This window comes from Perissodus microlepis, chromosome 14, assembly GCF_051167445.1.
Source record: "Perissodus microlepis isolate ML-2025 ecotype Zambia chromosome 14, ASM5116744v1, whole genome shotgun sequence".
In the NCBI taxonomy this organism is placed as follows: Eukaryota; Metazoa; Chordata; class Actinopteri; order Cichliformes; family Cichlidae; genus Perissodus; species Perissodus microlepis.
This window is the reverse complement of record NC_140474.1, coordinates 7,893,030-7,909,598: the sequence shown is the minus strand read 5'-3', so window position 1 is coordinate 7,909,598 and position 16,569 is coordinate 7,893,030. Positions and strand designations below refer to the sequence as shown.

The following is a 16,569-nucleotide window of genomic DNA, read 5'->3' as shown; positions in this document are numbered from 1 at the left end:
ATTTTGCGAAAAAGCCTGTTAACCATTAAACCAGCTATTGTTCCTTATTCTATGTACTTCCTCTTCCCACCTTGCAGCTGACACCTTCATTATATTAAGCAAAATGAAACAGAAGCAAATAATAATAGTTCTGTGAGAACATTAAGGTTATACGTTTTCAGCTTATAAATTAATTCTGAAATTGTCTTATATTTCACATTTCAGCCATGCACCTTTTTGGATTAAACTGGCACCTGCAACCCATGCAGAGACAGATGTACCAGCTGTCAGAGGACAATATAAGTGGCCTAACCTTTCCTACAGACCTGAGCTTGCCACCACTTGGCAGCACAGGCTTGGAAATACATGACCGCAAAGGAAAAGATGACAGTGAGTACAGTTTTTATCAGAATAACTTATTTTGTTTAAAAAGACATATGTTTTTTCTGAATGGTACTTGCTATAAGTAAATAATCTTAAATGTAGCTCTTCTTGTTTTGATGATGAATTCTTGCACATTCATTTGTGAAAGTTTTTCAGATCTCAAAGTTTTAAAGATGACATTTCAGAGCTCTTGTGAGTTTATTATTATTTTGTCATCCAGTTTCACATTTTGTTCACTTGTCTCCATGGCATGGAGAGATCTGCATTGTAATCCTGTGAAAGTTGTTGTAAGTGGGAAAGTGTTATTTGTTCCTGGAGGGAGAAAATGGAGCAGCTTAAGGGACTGAGTATCCAGGGGCTGGAGGGGGATTAGCCACTCTGTCCCCTTCAGAACGGATGTGAGCCTTTCATCTCCTAGCTCGGGCTGCCTTTCCTGGCAGCCAAAGAAAGCATGTGCTCGCCCAATGGTATCAACTGCTCAACTCAAAAAAGTTTGCTCTGTTCCATTCCTGAACAAATGGGCCCAGATTTAACCATGTGATTTGCCACTGGCATACCACAATAGGTAGAAGATAGGGCTATTACCATATAAATGAATCCAGGAGTTGTCTTTTTCATTTACTGGGCAGCAGAAGTGTGTTTAGCTTGCCATCATGACTATAACAAAGCTCAGAATTTGCACAGCACCAATTGCTGATAGGAAATCAATAACTATAGTTTTCTAAATAAGTTAAAGTTTGCTCTCCTATCGCTGGAAACAATGCTGGGCTATCTAATGTTTTATCAAGGTGATTTGTACAATGTCGAAATTTGATATCGTTCTCTCTTTCTAGTTCTCGTGTTTCCATCAGAGCACTATGCTGTAGCTTATCTTGCAGAAGAAAATAGCATTTATTTAACCATGAGACCCATTATCACTTGTCCCGGGTTATGATTTATTTAAACAGCCTGATGAGTACAACCATTAATGTGCTGCATAAATAGGCACACACGCCAACATGTGGAGAATGTGCCTGTGTGTTGCAGCATTATGTAAAACCCAAATCTGGGAGACGGAGAGTGTGTCCTGTATACTCTGATAAAACCGACTGCCACTGATTGACTTTTGCGAAGACTTCCATCTGGTGTGCCATGTGTAACCCTAAGTGTCCTAGGGGTAGTTTGTATGGATGCCTGGTTTAGTCGACTCCACAGCTGAAATTAGTTCATCTACATGTGCAAACAGATGTTGCCCTTTCCGCAGAGTCCAATAAGTTGTATTATGGAGCATATGGACAATTTTTAGCAGTAGATGCGCTAATACCTGAGTGGGTAGTAGCATTAGAAATCCCTCTCTTCTATAATTACAATTTTCACTTTATTACTTTTCCTTTTTACTATCAAAGTACTGATGCATTTCTGTTTTATCAAGTATTTTCAGTCCCATACCCCTGCAAACATATGTACTTTCTTTTATGTAATACAATGTAAAGGTGGGATTATGTGTAACATGTAGGGCAGGGGTGCCCAATCCCAGTCCTCAAGAGCTACCGTCTTGCAGCTTTTAGATGCATCCTTGCACCTGAATCAAATGAATGGCTTGTTATCAGGCCTTTGCCAAACTTGATGGCATGCTGAAGAGGTAATCAAACCATTTGATTCAGCTGTGTTGGAGTAGGGATGCATAGCTCTCGAGGACTGGATTGGGCACCCCTGATGTAGGGTCTATAAAGCACCTTGAGGCAACTGTTGTTGGATTTGGTCCTATATATATATATATATATATATATATATATAAAATTGAGTTGAATTAAAATATAAAAACACAATGCAATAACTTACTTATCACTGAAATTCAGTGCTTAATAGAAAATAGGACATAGTGAAAAATACCAAATATTGCGGCTGATTGATAATAAAAACAAAAACACAGGGCAAAGGGACATATTTGCAACTTTCTGGCATTACCTTGTCTTTTAATTGCACTTAATTGCACAGCATTTACTATAGTTTCAAAGAAATACATATTTTTTCCATTAATAAGTGATTTTTAGTTACTTAAAAATTCAGGACGTCTTTATATTTTAGCACCCAAACTCTTTAATAAAGTGAAATAAGCCAGACCTTTCATGAAAAGGTCATTGTCTGGATGGGAGCATTTGTTGCTTCAAAACCTGCATTTATTGTTCAGCGTTTATAGAGCCTTAGCTGAAGTTTCATCTGTGCACTAATCCACCTCCATATCATCATGGATGCTGGCTTTTTCAGTTGAGTTTGAGCATTAATGATAAGCCAGATATTTCTCCTCCTCTTTAGCGCAAATACATATATATCAAGTACATTTGATAATGGTTTGATTATTTGATGATGTATATATAGTATTCTCTGGATTCTACTAATTGTTCAATAATCGATTGAACAACTGATCATGAAATCCCCTGTTTTATTTTCTTAATAGTTCGTCCTTTGCATTGAGTTTTTATGCTTCACAACTTTTGTTTTGTTGCACTTGTCCCCAATTTTTTGAAACATGGTGATGGCACCAAACCAAAAAACACTATCTCCGTTTATGATACAATTTTTTGTACTGAAATGAATAATGCTATCTGCTGTTGAAATGTATTTTATCGTGATCATGATCATCATTTCTTTTTAACAAAAATATTTTTTCTATTTGCCATATCAGAAGACTCAAAACAGGACAATTCAAAAAGTAACTGGATTTTTGTTTGAAGACTATATTTTCTTTCTTTTGTGCTCTCCCCTCTAGTGGAATTGTGACTGAAATTGCTGGCAGTGGTCGAAGGGTTCATTCATTATATTTTTTCACTGGCTGTCAGCGGCGTGATTGAATATCTGTGATATGGTCAGACTATCATGCTTCAGCAGACTGAGTCCCTCTGCCATCCACATGGTGGATTAATGGTGTGATCTCTTTGACCGATTTACTTTGTGTGCAATGCAGGCAAATTGGACAGCTTGTTCCCAGATGACAGCTATATAGATATGGGAGAGATTGACGTGGGGCGTAAGGTCGCACAGCAGATTCCTCCTGGTATCTTCTGGAGATCCCAGGTCTTCATTGATCATCCCATGTACCTAAAGTTTAATGTGTCCCTAAGTAAAGATGCCTTAGTGGGGATCTATGGAAGGAGAGGTCTTCCTCCATCACACACACAGGTAGGCAATATTTACATGTCACTGATGCTGTTACAGTAAATGTATTCTACTGCACTTATTAATAGTATGACAGGTGAGTGCAGAATCTAAATGGTCGATGCACTTAGCATGTTTGAATGTTTGCGATGCCAAATCGCGTTACTCAATGTTGTGTTTCGTTTGCAAAAGACAATGGTGTATTGTAAATGTGATGTTTTGTGAAACAATTTCCAATCATGCCTGCATTGTACAAGGATTCTTCTTCTTTTCCCATTCTTCTTCTGCCACAGAATATAAATTGGGATATTGTTTAAAAGAATCTATCTAGCCATGTAGGAACGTGTCATGAATGCAAACCAATTCTGAGTTTTCTCTATTCTATTAAAAATCGCTTTCTTGTTGCAGAAAGGATTTATGGAAAACTTCTTCAGGTTCAATACCATCTGAGAGTCGCACAAAAATATTGGGCAGATTTTCCGTCTGTATGTAGCCGAGAATGAGACATGTCATGTTATTAATCATACCTTGCCACTTGCTTCGCACAGTTGAGATTACTTCTGTAAATGCAAGTGCAGTTCAGCAAAATTGTTTATAGCATGAATTTTGTTTCCGCTAATGTCCAGTGATATTGATTTTTCAGTCAGCCAACAGAGTTGCCTGTTTCCTCTATTTATGCTTCAAAGAAAATCATCCAGAGTGGAGTTTTCGTAATGTGGCTGATTACACATAGAATGGCAGATGAGTCAAGATTCCCTTCCTTATGTAAATGAAAATGAAATGCCGTCTCATTGGTATTCATTGACTCAAAGCTGATGTGAAGCAAATCAGTGCAGATGTTATTTGGTAAACACTAACTTTACTTTAATTCCTCCAGCTTCCCTTTTTTCCACTGTAATAGTTTCAAACAAGGCTTTTATAAGATATGCGGACTCTGAAATTATCTCAGCCCATCCAGCCACGATGTGCCAAGACTTAACTCAAGCTCCTCTAGAATGATGAGTTATTCATGCAGACCAAATGATGCTCCACTATAAAGAGGGCTGAAAGCACTCAAGTCTCATGTGTCACTCTAATGGTGTGTCTGCGGTCCATCCATCAGTCTTTCTCACTTTCTGTGTTTCTGTCTGCAGTTTGACTTCGTGGAGCTTTTGGATGGGCGGCGGCTCCTGGCTCAAGACATCCATGGTCTGGAGGGGCCTGTGGCTATGCAGCGAAGCCTAGTACCCATCACTACACATGACACAGGCTTTATCCAGTATATGGACACAGGCATCTGGCACTTGGCCATCTACAACGATGGAAAAGAAACTGAAACTGTCTCCTTCCTCACCACTGCCATAGGTGGGTGCCCTGGGCATGACCTGCTGCTAAAACCTGTAATAGCAAACCGTAATCCCTATAATACCAACCAGGAGCGACTTTACCGCAAACAGCACAGAGTTGTAGGCCATGAGTCAGAAACACTGAGAGTTTAAGAGCCAAGGAAAGTGCAGGTTAATCAAGGTGAAGCTGAATATTACAAAATCAGGACATCAGTGCTATCCCACCATGCCCCTGAGTAGGGCATTGAGAGATCATAATATCCTCATTACCCTGAGTGTCTTCCAAGCGAATCAGGGGTCCAGCTTCTCAGAACCATTTGCATACAATTCAAAGTATGATTGTACCCTCCTGCTAGTGCCAGTTTTGATCACGATTTGCTCCAATTTCCATCTACTTTCCATATATCATTGTAGGAAAGATGTTTCCCTCCTCCGACTCTAACTGTGTGGCACGCGGCTGTGTTTCAGACATACGTCCTTCTTTGTGGAGGTGACTTCATTTTGTACGCTCCTCTTTGTTCTCCCTAAAGCGCCTTTGATTAGCACTGCTGTATCAAGCAAGGTGTGAGAGGGCCTAAGGTGTCGACTTTCACGGGGATGGCAGCTGGGAGCTGTTCTCACATGCTCTTTAATTAAAAGCTCCTGGGCCAGAGTCCATCTGTGACAGGGGCTGTGCCAGGCAGCAGATCGATGAGAAGCTGTCCTCAACACCAAGTGGAGACAGGCAAGAGATGCACTATGCCCTCCCGCTGTGCCAACAACAGCTGTAATTCAATACTTAATATATGATATGACACAAAAAGGGGGAGTCAGGGCAGTATGTTTACTCGTGCTTATTTCTTCTTGACTGGGTGTGCATGAAGCCCTCCTGTGGTTTACATAAGAGAAAACATAACTAGGTAAGGTAGTCTGGGGTGGGGTGAGAACTCTGTCTCGATTGAGTCGTATTGGAGCTGATCTGCTCACAGGAGCTCAGAGGGAGGCAGAGGGGCCCTTTTTTAAAATGGGTCACCGGTTAAGTGCCCTTCAGCAGAAACTGAATCTTACCAACTGCCTCACTTGTATTGAGCCGTGGAGAAATGGAGTTGACCTTCAAGTAGAACAGCCCAGGTATAGAAATATATGTGAACAATATCGAACAGACACACTCAGAAACACCAGCAGCATTGTTTAAAAGACACTAAAAGTTAAATTATTTCTGTGTCTCTGACAATGGACATAGAAAAAATGTATATATAGATCTTTTTCCTTGCCATCAGTGTACTCTCTATGTGCAGCAAATGAAAGGTTTTCTTGGTGCACATAGCCATGCCATAATACATCTGGGGGGATGGAGCGTCCGTGTCTTTAATCTGGGTTGCTCCTCATTACTTGGCTGTGACTCCATGGCAATGTGAAATGTGTCCCACTGAATGTTTTGTATCACAACCCTCTGGAGCATGAAGCCATTTGTCCCTGCTGCCTGGTGCCAGAAATGCTTCAGCCTAGGCATGGCAAAGGAAAGGGAAGCAAAAACCCAGCACCACTGTCTTACTCTATGTCCCGTTTAACTCTCCAGCAGAAGTTCTTTCTGTACACAACCACCCATCATCCAAAGGTATTGAGCAACCTTAGAGAGCATGGCAAGTCGCTGATTAAACTTGCCTACTGCGCACTACTCTGTCCTCACCGACTGGAGACCCACACAATAGTTAGCTCCCCTGATATGAAGGGTAATGAATTTCAATGAAGCTCTGCTTGAATCCATGATTTATGCGCTAGCCTATGTTGAGTGTGTGGCTAAGAGATATTCAGGGCCTCCTTTCCATGCTCTCAGAGGAATCAGCCAATAGACATGGGCAATGTGCAGTCTACTAAACTGCAGCATTCAGAACAGGAGCACTCCAGTTCATGATTACTTAATTAAATGTGTATGTTGCAATGTTACAATGTTGCTCACCTATCAAATATCTCCGATATAGATAAGATAACCTCTGTTATTGATGCTGGTATTCTAATGTCAGGATATTGCGTTTGAATATCTCAGAGCCTTTTTTTAATGAAAAATAATGGTAACCTATCTGAATCTATTGTATAAAGTGCAAATCTGGAATGTAATTGTAAATCTGGGTGGGAATTGTTAATAGCTGGCTTGTAGACATCTCATATTCCTTTTCCCTAACCTTCAATCACTGCCCTACCTACACTGCTTTGAGCAAAAAGTCCAAGCCTGCTGCTATAGTTAGATGTTCTTGTTAGAAGCCATCAAAACCCCACCAAAGTGCTGATTGCCTCAACCATGCCAGAGGATAGTTTCTCCTGCATCCCTTCACTAACACAAAATGGCAAAGGCAAGCCTGCAGCACATTAGATATCCGCAGCATTTCTCTGCTCGCTGCCTACTCCTCCTCCTTTTTGCTGTATCTCTGGTCTGCCTGTATCTCTTTCTCCCTCCTCTCTTTGTCTTTTTTTTTCCTCGGTCTTGCATTGCATCCTCAGTGATGATTGACTCTCCAGAGTAAAGGGATGCTGAATCCATGGCTCACATTTCTAGCCATTTGTGGAGCACAAGAGATTCTTTGTTCTGTAAGTTTTGCCTCAGAGTTTCTGCTGCCTGAAGGCAATGGACAAGATTGAATATTTTTCAGCACCATTTCAGGCTTAATTCAGTGAGCATTGTGCTTCAGATTCCTGCTGCTGTCTGCAGAGATCAGTGGTCAGTCTTCTTTCTAATACAAGCAAGTGCCGGGACATGGTTCTGTAGCACAAATAACTGTTTTGCCAATTAATTTGATTTAGTTAGAGGGATTGCTAGAGGAAAGCTTGGAAAGAGTGTGCGTGCTTTGCTGATTGTTTGCATCAAAGTGCCTCAGTTTAAAGCCAAACAGTTAATTGCAATGGCCACGTCCAAACACTGCATGCAAAATGTAAATGACACTGTAATTTATAAGAAAAACTTACAGTGTAAAACTGAGATCACAGAATAACTCACGATGCCGTCAGATTTACCAGTCACAGCAGATAAATGCGGGTTCCAGAGTTGCAGACACTGTGCCATAAAAGAGTTAATTAGGCAGCTAGTACATGTGGTACTTAAGAGACTTTAATTCCTTTGTAACTTTTCGTAGAAGCCTGAATAATTAGAACTTGTACCCTTTTAGTGAAAGCTCATATTTGTTGTGAAACATTAGTAACACTCAAAATGTTTTGCATTGAAAAAGAAATGTTGACAGGATTGGATCCTCCATGCTTATGACTGTCATTAGCAAAGGGATAATAATCAACCCAAAGAAAATGAGTGGGAGGAAAATTGTTTTTCAAACCACATTACTCAGAAAATCTTTTGATTGCTCTCTTGCAGACTCTATTGATGACTGTCCCAGTAACTGCTTTGGGAACGGTGACTGTATTGCTGGAACATGTCACTGCTTTTTAGGATTCAAAGGACCTGACTGTGGGCGAGGTAAGTCACTATCTCACTCATGTTACCTCTGTTAATCATTCAGATGCATTTTCCAATTGATATTCTCTGCATGGCTCGAACAAAACAATTTTACTCCACAATTGCTTTAGTTGTACTTAAGACCTGTTTTATTTAATTAGGCAGTAATACTCGAAATGGTTCAGTACTCATACTGGAGTATTGGGTTGCATATGAAAGAACTCTATAAAAAGCTTTAGATTATAGGGCTAGTATTCACTCATTCTTTCAATTATTAAAGAAAGGCTCTATTAGTTTTTCTCCACATAAAAAAACAAATTCAGGCAGTGTGTTAGAATGATGGTAGGTTGTTTTTGTTACCTCTTTACACATACTGAACTGCCATCTGTTATCCATGTGTTGATCAGCACCATGCCTGACACTTTAATTCAGCTAATTTTTGTTCTTATGTTTTTTACCAGCCATTGTTAAGACGTTAGATATTTGTTGGCTGCCTTTGTTAGAATATATGGCACATCTGCTCTAGATGCCAAGGTACAGTAGTTTGTGCTAAATAATATTTACCAGACAGGACACCCTTTAACATTTTGGTCATTGTCAGAGCGAGGCTTTAGCAAACACTCACTATTCTTTGTGCATGAAGAAGTCCATTCAGATGGATGTATGCTGTCTGCTCTTTTCAAAGCTGCCTGTCCAGTGCTATGCAGTGGGAATGGTCAATACCTAAAAGGTCGCTGCATGTGTCACAGCGGCTGGAAGGGCTCGGAGTGTGACGTTCCCACCAACCAGTGCATTGACATCACTTGCAGCAACCACGGGATCTGTATAGTCGGGACCTGTATCTGCAACCCTGGCTACAAGGGGGAAAACTGTGAAGAAGGTGATTGTTTTAATATGTCATGGTTATGTATCCTAAACTAATAAAATCCTACATAATGTGGCTGCTGTAACCACCATCTTAGCCTGTTAGTGCTTGACATTTTACTCATAATGGGAATGGCTATTAAGTTGGTATGGCTTACAGTCTGTTGAGTAGTAAAGACAGGACATCCTCTATGAAGAGCATTATAGCCATAACAGTTCATAATCTGCATCCTAGGTGACTTTTCCTGTATAAATCATGGCTATAAGGCATTATGTTAATGGAAACAGTCCATTTATTGTCTGAAATTCTGACAAAAAGTCTGATGTTAATCTTCTGGGAACTTTAGATTCATCCTTTGCTGGATAAGGCTTGACCAGATAAGATTGAAGGAGCCATTGTGTTTGTCAGCTCTTGAAGGCTCTCATTTCAAGATGAAAAATGGACCCTGGGAGTTTGATAAATGGGGGTTTCTGACATCCATAGGCCCCCATTCTATTTTAGGTGGAGCGTTAGCCATAAGGAGTGGAGGGGAATGTGGACGAGAGCCCTTTAACATTTTTACCTTTCTTCCATATGACCTTCAGCCACAATGATTAATTGCCAGGAGAGAGTTTCTTGTCAGTTAGCCTCTGATCTTTGTGCCTTGTGCCCAAACCATCTGCTAAGAGGCAAGAGATCCTGTTTGTCTTACTATAACAGCCTTTATAGCCATTTATGTCATGGTAAAGGGGAGCTGCCATGCTGTGGCCTACAGCTCACAGTGACTAGATATTGCTCGTGCTTGGTGCCCGTTTGCCATCTGTGTGAACCATGTAAATATTGTTTGGTAGAAAAAAAACGTTAATATTGTGATCATACTCTCCCACAACTCTTGTTCCTTTCAAAGTGAACACTCATTTAGCACGTCAAGGGAAGGCATTAATTTGATATTTGTTGACTAATTGAACTTGTACGGTGTGCACTGAGACAGTGTACAAAAGCCACTGCATGGGAAGCAAATGCAAACTCTTCAAACTGTCTAGAAACTAGAGTTGACTATCTAGTCTTGCCTAGAGGTCTGGCTGTTGCCCCAGGCTTTCCTTACCATTCCTGTACATTCTGTTAATGGTTTTGGTTTATTCAGCTTTGAATTATGCATTATGGTGGCTTTGATTTGCGAGAAACATGCTCTTATTAAACAGCCTTCGCTCTCTGAGAGGATTTTTTGCTGTGAGATAATGGGAGGGTGCCAGCACAAGCGTGGGCAGTACCTGTAGTTTTGTGCCATGAGACATACTGTGAAAACAGCCATTTAATTAGCTTCTCTGTAAATCTTGTCACTGATTTTTGAAAAAAAGATGGACTTCCTTGAATAATTTACCCCCATTGGACACGAGCTAAGCTGAGTGCATCTGCAGCTGAACTGCAGCCTATTCCAGTTGCCATTGTACTTTGGCTCAAATAGAGATGCCAGGTTGCCTCTGAAAGAGAGAAACAGCAGGTGACTAGTGTGTCTAACACTCTCTCTTTGGAACCTTTTTAGTGGACTGCCTGGATCCAACATGCTCAGGCCGAGGGGTTTGCGTCCAGGGAGAGTGTCACTGCTTTGTCGGGTGGGGAGGGCCAGGATGTGAGAGCCCTAGGGCCTCCTGCATGGACCAGTGCTCTGGACACGGAGCTTTCCTGGCAGACACAGGAACCTGCAGCTGTGATCCCAACTGGACAGGCCATGACTGTGCTACAGGTGAGTACTTCACTCAGAACAGAGTAAATATTGGCGAAAGCCCTTCTCACGGGCCAGTGCTGATTTAACTCTGATTAGCAAGTAAAAAAAAAAGCAGTGCATCCACAGAAAATGTTGCCTTCAGTTCAGTTCAGTTAAATGTTTCTTAGTGCGGAATATGAGCAGGACATACACAATTATTAATGTAGCTTTTCAAAGACATAGAGAAAAAACAAAATGTAAATACTGAAGTAGTTTATTACTTATATCTTGGCATCTGGTCAGCACAGTGAGTGAATACGGTAGCAGGCTTATAGTAGCTAATATAATTATAGGTGATATGTATAATAATTTTCAGGTTTAATGGATCACAACAACAAAATACCTTGACATCTCTTTTAGTGTACCTTTGGTAATTGCTTTTATCCTTTCAGAGGTAAATATTTGTTACTTTCTTTAAAGAATATGGCTCACATAAAAGCCATAATTATTCTCATCAGTGATCAGTAGGAGGTCCTTCGATGGCTATCAGATTCTTTTGATTTGGTTCTAAATGTAATTCTCTTACAAATGGTTGTAGTTGTAGAAAAAAGAAAGACATAGATAACAGAGATGTTGTCAGAGCCATGATCTAATGCAAGTTTTCGCTCTTTTTTGAGTTCTGGATTTCTTTACATCAGTGCATTGGTTCACAGCTGATGGTACTTTTTTCCTGCTCTGAAGCGTTGTTCCTATTGCGTTCATCTCGTCCATGGGGAATGCCCTCTCTTGTTATTCAAAGTGTAGAAACAGCATAAGATACAGTTTCATAGCTAGAATATACCTTCTACAGGATGTAAGCACGAAAAAAAGGTTTTGTGTTTTTTACAATATAGGTTACAAGAAGTATTTTTTTTAATTGAAACTAGCAGTAGATTCTTAAAGTGCCGCGAAACATAGGTAACATCAGATTTGCACTCTGAGAAGTCTAAATTCACATTAAAGGAAAAAAAAAAATCTTTTTTTGTCTAAACCTGAAGAATTTAAAAATTCACTCGACATATAAATGTGTTTATATTTGTTGACTGTATTTGTAGCAGATGGAAGTTTCAGAGAGCTCCAGCTCAAATTTGTTTATACAGGGACCAGAACAATTTTCAGTATTTTCATTTGCACACAATTTGGATCCTCAGAAAATATTTTTGAAAAGACTATTTTAATACACCAGTCGCTTTGCTTCATGAATCCTTTTATATTCTTGGCAGACGCAATGACCTATTAGGTAATCCTGAGGATTTTAAGGGGAAATGGGCAGTTAGTCTGAGTTTGCCTCACAGAGAAAAAAAGCTCTGCAAATAATGATGAGCTGGCTTTTTATTCTCCTTTATCCTGCTCATTGTAGAGTTTTCTGTGGTCTAATACGACACTAAGCTTGGTGGTAGGGTAGTATAGTTGGCACTGATAACCTTTCAGACATGGCAAAGAAAAAGATGGAAAGCTTTCGATACATTTTTCAAGATTCTTTATCGCCTCTTGCACTATTCTTTTAAGTCAGAAAGTCGTTTTCTCGTGTTGCTTTGGGACAGTACAGCCTAGGTGAGCACGGTTGGTATAATGCTGTTAGTAGCCATAAAACAATGCCTGAGGTTTTATGTCCTTTAATATGTGTGTTTTTATGCCATTTTTGCTATTCCTCCACCCAGAGGAAAGTTTGTTTACTCTGTCCTTTAGTGCAAATGGTAACTGCCATCATGGGAATGGGGGTATTTCTCACTGTGGGCTTCTCTGGCCACAGATAATGAGGGTTTGCCTGCAGGCTGTAATTGGATCTTTATCATGTTAAAGGTTTCTACTTTGTTCCAAGTGAACAGTTGTCTCACAGTCAGTTTGAGTCTGTTTTCTCTGACCGCTGTGTGTTGTAATAACTGGTTGAGTTTATGGGAGGGGGGATCGTGTGTGTGGTTTTTCTTTTTCTTGATTTTTTTAAAAAAAATATTGTGTTCTTGAGCTCAATCACTGTTGTTTACTAATGTTCACTATGCTCATTACTACTTCCTTCTTAACTGTAATATTTTTTCAGAGGACGTAGAAGGTGTAGTTTGACAGAAAATATTTTATTCATAAAATGATTTATAAGCTCTAACTATTCTGTGTTTGCATGTGATTTCCGTTTGTTTGTATGTTGGTGTGCATAAGCAGCCTGTCAGGCACTAATACTGCCAGCACACTTTACCTAAAAATCAAAAGTCAGATGGAAAATCAGCATTTGCATACTTTGTGCTGAGCTGTAATTAGCAGAAGAGAGTGATTCTGATAAAAGCTTTTTAAGCTGGTAATGCCATGTTATGGTTTGTGGCTGAAAATACCACTCTGATTTAATTTGTAACAATTGCAAAATAGGCACTGTAAAGGCGGTAATTGACTTATTACAAGATTTTACCTCCAGTTTGGTCCCCTGTGGTCAAATTTGAATTGGCTTGGCTAATAAGCCAGGAATACATGGCTATTGTTCATCGTTGCCCATACTGCTAAGCCCCTTTTATTACAAAGTAGTTAATAAAGAGGTTAACATTTCAATGAGATTCATAAGTAATCTGTCAGCGTTTAATTTCTTTCAGCTTTCAGCTTGTCATACTCTCCCTAGAGTTCATGTGATGAGGGTAATGTCCCAGGCTCTATCACACCCAGTCAGGGAGGTCTTTCAGCTGCCACACAATAGCATCAGCCGGGCTTTACTGCAGCGCTGTCTTTCAGTCTCCTTCATTGCATCAGTGTACTTCTTCCTCTCGTGTGCAGCACTTAGAGAAAATGAAGAAGAAAAATCCCCCCCACCAAAAACCAGTGTATTCATATCCTCTGCTTCAAATCATTTTGTGGAATCTTGCCTCCTTCCTGTAGACCACGGTAGAACATGTTGCAAAGCTTTGACCGCTTCATGTACAAGAAGGGACATAATGTTTACAGTTTAATCAAAATGGCAGAAGTGACATTGTTGCCGTTTCTACAAAAAGTTTCAGCTGAGCATTTTTTCCTCTTCACACCTTTTGTAGCACAAAAAGCTAAATTTACAAAAGAGGAGAAGAGGAGAGGAAAAGAATAAGTCTGCTAAGGCTGCCACAATCCTTGTCTTTTCTTGGTAATGGACTTATTAGATTTGTATTGTCAAAAAGGATTGCCCCTTATGAGGTGCAGGAATTTCTTTTCAGCTGCCATCAGACAAGGTAGTGGAGCGTGGCTGCCTTTCCTTGACAATAAATTCTGGATTTGTCTTTTTTTCACCCTTGTCGCCTTGTCCCATCACCGCCTTGTCTTCCCCTTCCATCCCACTTCCACCCCCCCCCCCCCCTTCCTTTTCTTTCTTTCTGTCTTCCCCCCGCTCTCTTTTTTGTCCCTTTCTATTTCTCTGTCTCCCACAGAGATTTGTGCATCGGACTGTGGTGGTCATGGCATTTGTGTTTCGGGCACCTGCCGCTGTGACGATGGCTGGATGGGCACTGGGTGTGACCAGAGGGCGTGTCACCCACGCTGCAATGAACATGGCACTTGTAAGGACGGCAAATGCGAATGCAGTCCGGGTTGGAACGGAGAACACTGCACTATTGGTAAGATGGGAATAGGTTTTGGGTTTGGTTGGGGCGGGTGGTGTCTCTGTGTTTGGGAGGGGTTTGGGAGGCCAACAAAGGCAAGGACTGACATTCTGCCTGCCTATGTGAAGGGAAGGGTCTAAGTGGAGAAGAGTGGGAAAAGCATGCTTAATTGAATTTGTGCAACTCAGTAAAGCATGAACAGGTTTACTCAAGGATCTGAAGCTTGCCTTCATGCATTTTAATGTGGGAATGTGCTAAGGTGTCCTTTCATTTTACTCATCCTTTTCCTCATCTTTTTCTTTGCTCCCTTTCCGTTTACTATTAATTTCAAATGCTTAAACGTGAGTCGTTGTGAGTAGGTCAACCACTGCTTTTCACTGTGTTTATGCTAGCGATTGTTCCCCTCCAAACACTTGCAAAAGTAAGGTTTTCAAAACCTTGACTGAATGTCAAGAGCTTTCCTGAAAACCTTGGCTCACATAAGCCAGTAAAAAGTTTCAGCCTACTAGAGTCATTATATGCTGTGTATTTTGCAGTGGTTCTATGCTAGGAATAGTTCATGGATTGATCATTTTGGTATAGTTTTTGTATTTTTGGGGGTGAAAAAAGAAAACAGTTTATAATTAAAAAGAGCAGCATGGTCTACACAACACTTTAGATTGAAAATGTGCTTTCAGCATGTTTGCTTTGATGGAGGTGGCACTCCCGCTGTGAGCATTTTGTGAGCTTTTTTCTGTCACCGGGAACTGGTGACTGCAGTAATATGCAAACATCACAGTGCCCCCAAGTTGTTATCATAACTAAGCAGTAGTTGACCTCTGTTTGTGACCTGTCCTCTTTGTTTCACATGCCCTTGTTTGACAGGATGGCATGAAGATCATTTAGTTCTGCTGTTGGATTTCTGAGGTTTGACAGTTTCATTTTAACTTGAGGTCATTAAGAGAAGTGTTTTAATGCAGTTAGCTTTCTGATATTTCTGATATTTTGTGTCAACGCTGTCAAACTTCCATTAAACATCGGAGAAAATCCACAGGATATGCTATGTGATGTCTGCTTTGCAAGACTGCAACTTTGGCATTCTGTGTTCATGTATGGATGCATCTCTTCTCTTCTCTTGATAATATTGGATAAGCTATTTGAATAGATTTATAGAGCTATATAAAAGATGTACCAATCAATTGACCACAGACTGCAATTGGCTGGCAGCCTGGACCGGTGACCAGCCAGTTAGTCTCATATATGTCTGATTACGAGTGGATCCACTTCATGCATGGATAACACAGCCGGACAGACACGCTAACATGTCATTAGTGTGTGTCTGTGGCCATAAGCAAGTTTTTTTTTTTTCTGATTATTGTGGAAGACGCAAAATTCACCAAACCTTTGTAGCAATAAACGTGACACTAGCTAGACTGAAGCCAGCAGACTAAGTAAGAGTCTCAGTATGAGTAGTGAAAATATCTAAGCCGTTACCATGAAAATTATGGAGATGGGTAAAAAACAGAAAAGGGTTGATGCCCTGTTATCTAGTAATAAACCTTCTGAAAAATAAAGTAAGTCATTTAAATCTAAACCTATACATATTAAATACATTTGTATATGCTGTAATATAAACCTGTTGGAACTGCTTTTTGTTTGTTAAGGTAAAATATCTCAGGTAAAGGTGGGTGTACTGCAGAAAGCGCACCTCTGTCCAGTAGCACAACACTTTATTTTCACTTGTTTAACTTAAAGAAAATTCTGTGATTTAACTTCTGTTGGGGGAAATGTAAAGTTTAATTATTTAATTATTAAAACCTAATTTTACACTGACAAAAGGTTAATTTGTGCAAGTATGTGCTGTCAGTTATAGTTTTCAGGAAAAGAAAGTACTATGCGCTAGTATTCTAGCACTTTTTATATACCCTAAGAGTATTTTACTCCATGTTTACTTCAGTGTTGTTGCAGAAACAAATGTCTCAGTGGTATACAGTATGACACATTCATCTAAACGGAACTACCAAACGGAGTATGTGTTAAAATAAGGTCCGCAGCAGTCAGCTTTGTGTTACTAATATAGGAATAGAATTAAACTAAAGCTCTGTCACTGTCTGCTGACAGCTGTTACTGAGCAAGGTGCCAAATGGACAAAGATCTTTTTTTCTCACAGCAGTCTCATGCATATTTTGAACCAGGGCTGCATGAGCCTTGAC

The 16,569-nt window shown here is 40.1% G+C and overlaps 1 protein-coding gene across 12 annotated transcripts in view; it reads left to right on the top strand.

The window, feature by feature from the left end:
• Positions 1-16,569, top strand: part of tenm4 (teneurin transmembrane protein 4) — a 146,138-nt gene that overhangs the window by 76,319 nt on the left and 53,250 nt on the right. For all 12 annotated transcript variants that reach the window (XM_084951135.1, XM_084951133.1, XM_084951132.1 and 9 more), the window contains 7 exons: positions 205-369; positions 3,308-3,522; positions 4,632-4,842; positions 8,164-8,265; positions 8,930-9,124; positions 10,632-10,832; positions 14,207-14,392. In XM_084951135.1, coding sequence (XP_084807261.1) covers positions 205-369; positions 3,308-3,522; positions 4,632-4,842; positions 8,164-8,265; positions 8,930-9,124; positions 10,632-10,832; positions 14,207-14,392 — 1,275 coding nt within the window. The remainder of the gene's footprint in view (positions 1-204; positions 370-3,307; positions 3,523-4,631; positions 4,843-8,163; positions 8,266-8,929; positions 9,125-10,631; positions 10,833-14,206; positions 14,393-16,569) is intronic.